This window comes from Rhagoletis pomonella, unplaced genomic scaffold, assembly GCF_013731165.1.
Source record: "Rhagoletis pomonella isolate Grant_MI unplaced genomic scaffold, Rhpom_1.0 Rhpom_scaffold_00006, whole genome shotgun sequence".
Taxonomy (NCBI): domain Eukaryota; kingdom Metazoa; phylum Arthropoda; class Insecta; order Diptera; family Tephritidae; genus Rhagoletis; species Rhagoletis pomonella.
The window spans coordinates 17,752,691-17,759,368 of record NW_023458560.1 but is presented as its reverse complement, the minus strand read 5'-3'; the positions used below and the strand labels follow the sequence as shown (position 1 = coordinate 17,759,368).

Sequence of the window (6,678 nt, the reverse complement as noted above, 5' to 3'; positions counted from 1 at the left end):
TCGATTCTCAAAAGGATCGACAGCACCCGATTTTTAAAAGTATCGATACAGAGTAGTCCAAAGAGCCCAGTAACTCGAAAAGAACTCGAAAGTACTCAGTACTCAAAAAGGGAAAGTACTCAGAACTTAAAAGAACTCGAACTCAGTATTCAAAAATACTCTGTTCCAATTATTGACTTAAAAAGTACTGAGTTTTACTCACACTTACCGGTATTCAGAAAAGATTGTACCATGATAAAAATATAGTAAGGTAGAACCGCTGAGAGGCACTTTTAAAATTCTTGACGTTTCCAAACAACTTAATTTTTAAATTTACTCACAAACTCACACACACAATTTCATTTTCAATCTCAAGCAACAACAATTTCAATTTTTTATTTTCACTTTTATATGATTTTAAAATGTTGGCAAACTTCAAAAAAAAATCATGGCCGACAAATTGAGAGAACGGTTATACCTTGCTATGCTTTTATCATGGATTGTACTCAATTTGCAGTTTCATTAATTTTCAAGTACAACACTTGTATCCAGTTAGCAATTCATTTGACGTAATTTGGGACTCATAAATTTTTTTTAATAAAATACTGCCAGCTTATGAGATTTCAACACTGAGTATTGAAATGTTACCAACATGTGTATATTTAACACCCAACACTAGCATTTCTTTAGAAAAATAACAAAAAAATGTTCTCGAAAAATATTACGAATATTAAAAAAAAAAGATGTGGTCATTTGTTTCAGTCACTGTATGTACTTAGTCACTTATATTTACAAGTAAAGATACAACAGCATTTACATTTCGCTAATTCGCCGAGATAAATTCAGTAGCTATATATTTACTAAGGCAATATATAAGTGTCACTAAGCTAATAGAGATCCAGATAGTAATCGAGTCGCATTGACTACACTTCTCAAGTATTTCTCAAGAATGGCCGAAAAGTTTTTTCCATGCGCTTTAGGTGAGTAAGGACAATTTTTGCAGGGCAGCGTTAATTTAACAATGTACATATGTATGTATTAACAAAAATATGTAATACTTATAAAATAAAACAACACAAATTAAAAAATAAACTTTACTCAATGGTACTTTATTTTTGATTTCAGCTACAGCTTTGGTGTTATTTTCGTTAGGATTTGCAGACTCGTTTATATTCACAAAACTGTTGACCAACATATTTAACCAAAAGTTATCTGCACTAAGCAATATTGGACTATTTGCACCAATTACAACTACGCCTCCAAATTATGTAGTAGGTCCTGCAAGTTCTGTGCTACAGCCTGGAGAAATGTCTACAGAGAATCCTGCACAAGGAGCTGGAGGAAGTCCCACAACGGAGAACAATGGTGGAACCTCTCCTCCATCAAACGGTCCACCAGCCGCTTTAACAAATATGCCACAGCCTGGTCCAACGAACGCTCCACCATCTGATGCACCAAACGCTCCACCGCCTGGCCCAACGGGAGCTCCTTCGCCCGCACCAGCAAATGCTCCACCCCCTGGTCCAGCAGATGTTCCTCCGCCTGATCCAATGGAGGCAGCGCCACCTGGTCCAACGAACGCTCTACCATCTGATGCACCAAACGCTCCACCGCCTTCCCCAATGGACACTCCTCCGTCCGGTGCAGCAATTGCACCACCTCCTGGTCCAGCAGACGCTCCCCCGCCTGATCCAATGGAGGCAGCACCCCCTGGTCCAACGAACGCTCTACCATCTGATACACCAAACGCTCCACCGCCTTCCTTATTGGACGCTCCTCTGTCCGGTGCAGCAAATGCTCCACTTCCTGGTCCAGCAGATGCTCCCCCGCCTGATCCAATGGAGGCAGCACCACCTGGTCCAATAGACGCACCACCCGCATATAAATAGGCAGTCCTAATAAAAAATACATACATATATTGCTGTAAATCGGGAAAAGTATATAATAAATAAATTACTATGTTTAACAAATTGAATTCAATGTGTGCATTAGTTATTACCAGGGCCGAAGAAAATAAGCACGAAAAAAGTACAGCTTAATGTTTTGTTTTTTAATTCAGTTTATTTTAAGTATTTAAAAATTCGAATGGACATACAAGCCTTGCGTGATATTCTCGAATAATGAAGATCTGCGTGGGTCACCGAAATTGCGCATAAGGAAACTTTCAACCGAAACTGTGCATGTATGCTTTATTTCGGTTTTTTCATATGCATTATTTCGCTTTTAAAACGAAACTGTGCTTATGGATAATTTCCCTAAGAGCGACCGAAGGCCGCCTACGCAAAAAGAAGTGCTGCGCAAAAATACTTCCGCATATGCATTAAATATTTCGTATGCACAATTTCAGGGTGCCGATCTGCGTTGGTCGTTTAAATTTTTTTAAATATTCGTTATTCTCCATTTTGGATAAATTATGTAAATCTGTTCAACAACAATTTTTGTATCCAACCAGATGTGCAATTGAAGTTACGGGTGAAGAAAAACCAAATCTGTTTTTATGTTATTATTTGTAAACATTTCTTTAATTCGACGAATAAAAGTAAAGCCCAATAAATGGTCAAGAAAAATTTATTTATCCAAATTTTCTTAAGCAGTACGAAGTTCTTAAGAAATTGTCTACACTTTCTACTATGGTTTGCTAAATTTTGATTGTAAAGAATAAAAGGCATCCTTGTTTTCAACAGAAATATATGCCCGTTCCATTATTTCGTAAGGAAAAAGTGAGACGGCAATAATAGCAATTTACTGCTTGACCGTTTACTTAAAAGGTCTGTACTTAGCTTTATACACTGAAAAAAAACAAAACAAGCATGATCATTAAAATTAATCTTGGAAACCCTGATTAAGCGAAATAAGCAATTTCAAGCAAAAGCATAAACTTTTCGGCCCTGGTTATTGTCATATATTTATAAAAAGTAGTGAACCCGCATGGCGTTAAGACGACAAAATTGAATTTAACTTTTTAAACAGGTGGAAACTCTAATCAAAATCCTTTATAACTATTCCAAATGTGTTAACTATGGGCCGGTTTATGCACCTCTAGTTAGTTTGATGATGTGTCAATTATGCAGTGGCCGTAAAAGTGCGTACAAGGAAGGACATATATTTTTTGTTTAAACTTTGCAGCAACGATGTGCCCTCTTTGTTGTCGGAAGGTCAGGAAAGCTTGTTCTATCGTTCCTTGGCTACAAGAGTGGTATGATCTCTATCAAAAAATGGTATCTAAACAAGTAAGAAAGTCTAAGTTCGGGCGGAGCCGAACATTAAATACCCGGCGCAAGTATTAAATATATGTTTTTTCACCCTTCCGAAACCTTCCGCTAGATGGTAAGCCGAGGTGTATCAATTTTGAGTAAATTAGCGTCCTTCAATTTCGAAATATTGAAGTTTCAAGCATTTCTTAAATTTACCGTTATATGAGAATCGGCCGTTATTTTAGTCCGATCTCAATAATTTTCAAAGTTTTGCTTACACGTGGCAAGTACAATAACCATACCGAGTTTGGTACAAATTGGTAGAACGGTTACCGATATACTTATATGTGATCATAAGTGGGCGGTGCCACGCCCATTTTCCAAAATTTTACCATAAACGTATTTCTTGGTAAAGAATTGTTGCAAGCATCAATTTTGAATAAATTAGCTTCAATATTTAATGATTTATCGAAGATTTTGTATTTCTCTAAATTACCGTTATATGGGATGTGGGTGTGGTAATTGTCCGATTTTAAAAAGTTTCGGCGGTTTTTTATGCTGTACCAAGGCCAACAACTGTGCCAAGTTTGGAAGAAATTGGTGCAGCGGTTACCAAGATATATACATGTAACTATAAGTGGGCGTGGCTACGCCCATTTTCCAAAAATTTATAATATTCTTATTTTTCGTCTAAAACTTATTATAAATATCAATTTTGAGTGAATAATCTCCAGTAGTTACTAAAATATCGCAGTTTTCGTATTTCTGAAAATTACCGTTATATGGGAAGTAGGCGTTGTTATTGAGCGATTTTAAAAATTTTCAGCCATTTGGTATGTTATGCGAAGGCCAACAACTGTGCCAAGTTTGGAAGAAATTGGAGCAGCGGTTACCAAGATATACGCATGTAACCATAAGTGGGCGTGGCTACGCCCATTTTCCAAAAATCTATAATATTCTTATTTTTCGTCTAAAACTCATTGTAAATATCAATTTTGAGTGAATTATCTTTAGTAGTTACTAAAATATCGCAGTTTTCGTATTTCTGGAAATTACCGGTATATGGGAAGTGGGCGTGGTTAAAGTCCGATTTCGCCCATTTTCAATACCAACCTACCTTGGATTAAGGGAAACCTACATACCAAATTTCGTTGAGATATCTCAATTTTTGCTCGAGTTATCGTGTACACGGTCGGACGGACAGACGGACAGACGGACGGACAGACAGACATGGCTTAATCGATTTCTTTTTTCATCCTGATCATTTATGTATACATTTGTCTATATCTATCTCGATTCGTTTTGGCTGTTACAAACAACCGTTATGTGAACAAAATTAATATACCCTTGTGCACAAGTGCGCTCGGGTATAAAAATGATCATTGGTACACCTTATCTACTCTTTTGCAGCAGAACTTGGATGGTAGTGTGTTTATTTTCCCAACCAATCCTATTTATCTCGGTGTTCGGACACCCATAAGAGTTGAATCTATAACACTAGGGCATCTTGTTCTATGATCGGCAGTATCTAGTAATGAACTCGGCAGTGCATAAATATGACTGGATAAGAAAATATAGGTTGTTGAGCAAGCTACTGAAGGGCCTACCTTAGTTTCGGTAGGTCCATGAGAAAGCATTTAGATCAATAGGAAGTAGATATCTTCAAAAGAGGCACAACGAAAAAAAATAAATAAAAAATTGGATAGATTTTTTTTTGCATGAACCAATTCGTAGGATTTATCTCCAATTAATTCAAATTTTGTCGCGATTATATTCACTTACTAGAAAACTATTATTATTCATCTTCTAGTAACAATTGAGTTGAATCGGTAGCATCCATAAGCAATTATATTTTTGGTTCTGATTTTTCAGTTATGCCTCTTTTGAATATGGCGGGAAATATGTAGATGCAATATCGCATTTAAAACATCTGTGGGCATGGAGAAAATGCACAACTGTAACGATTCCACTCCACACGATTTGTATCCCTTACATATATCCCTTAGCACTGTTAATTTCATGATTGTAGGCCATGGTACAATAATTACAGGTATTGTCTTCCCAGAGAGTTTTGCTTCACATCGAAATTCGTGCTCCCTTATTTTCATTTTGACTTAGCTCAATGTTGATTCTTTTACTTTTATTTGGCTTTGCTTTTTGTTTTCGCTCAATTTAATTTTTATAAATTTTCAAAACAAAAGAAAAATCGTTTGAAATTAAGTGAGCCATACAAATTTTGAATTTATTAACAAGCAAATATTTTTTCGGCTTTTACAAAATTAAATAAGTTCTCTGCAAGATGGTTTGTTTAAAGAAACACGTGTAAATATATGGTATATGGGGTAACGAAATATCCCTTTTCCTTAGCAGTAAACCTTTCAGTGTTGTTGACTTTTTTGGCTATATTTTTTTCAAATATGTATGTACATATGTATATTAGTAATAAGTAATATTACTTGTACATACATATGTATTAGTGTTCATACATAATTTCTTCTTACAGCGCTTTTATTTTTTCTTCTTATTTGGCGTTGTAACCGGCCTAGCGATTTTGGCTGAGTTCATTAAAGCACGCTACTCGTTTCTAACATAATTCGTAATTTTTGCCCTCAATAATAACAAATTCCGAGCTTTTGTTTGAAATTTTTAAACACGAATGTAACTAAGCATAATTATGGACTTAACATAATTCCCTAATATTGATAAGATCACTTTACGTCTATACTTCTCACATATTCATATCTAAACTGGAACCTAAGCAGAGAGAGTATGCATAAATATTTAGTTTGAGTTTTTATGCAAAGCTAACACTGTAAACACTTGTCACCTGGCTAGAAGCCAGTGATCGGACTTCTACCACATTGTGGTAGATCTGCCACTTTTTTGAGCATCTACCACATCTAACACACAAGGTCTCAATCTACCACATATTCGCATTTTTGAGTAGTTTTATTTTTGCTCGACATAATTTTCTTAAATTTAAGAGCAAAAGATGTCCAACACTAAACACTGACAACACGAAGAATGGGAGGATAAAATAAACATTAAAATAGTAAATTTGCTCTATATTCAATTTTTCGAGAGGAAACATGGATTTATTGTGTTAAATTGCAAAATGTATGATTTAAAAACAGGGACCACAAATAACGATTATCCTTTGAAATTTCAACTCAAAAAATCACGCGGAAGGAGAAATGCTACGTGCATAAGGAGTAAACAAATATATTTCTTATTACTCGGAGTACCTTCAGCGGCACTGATTTTTATTTTTTAATTGTTACTTATAAAAATCAAGTTTAATCATTATATTTTAAGTTTTATTTTTTACTCAGAAAATAATCGCTATGTTTTGAGTTTTATTTTTTGCTCGGAAAATAATCGTTACGTTTTAAGTTTTATTTTTTTCTCAGAAAATAATCGTTACGTTTTAAGTTTTATTTTTTGCTCGGAAAATAAAACTTAATTTTTGCGTATACGCATGCGCATGCGTGAATAGACAGGGGGC

General features: G+C 35.2%; 1 protein-coding gene across 1 annotated transcript; it reads left to right on the top strand.

Annotated features, from left to right (window-relative positions):
* The first annotated feature begins 478 nt into the window (after nucleotides 1–478).
* LOC118740464 (vegetative cell wall protein gp1-like) lies at nucleotides 479–2,007 on the top strand. Its single transcript, XM_036472022.1, has 2 exons — nucleotides 479–1,010; nucleotides 1,105–2,007. The coding sequence occupies exons 1-2, from the start codon at nucleotides 1,001–1,003 to the stop codon at nucleotides 1,866–1,868; spliced, it is 774 nt and encodes a 257-aa protein (XP_036327915.1). The 5' UTR covers nucleotides 479–1,000; the 3' UTR covers nucleotides 1,869–2,007.
* Nucleotides 2,008–6,678: the final 4,671 nt, after the last annotated feature.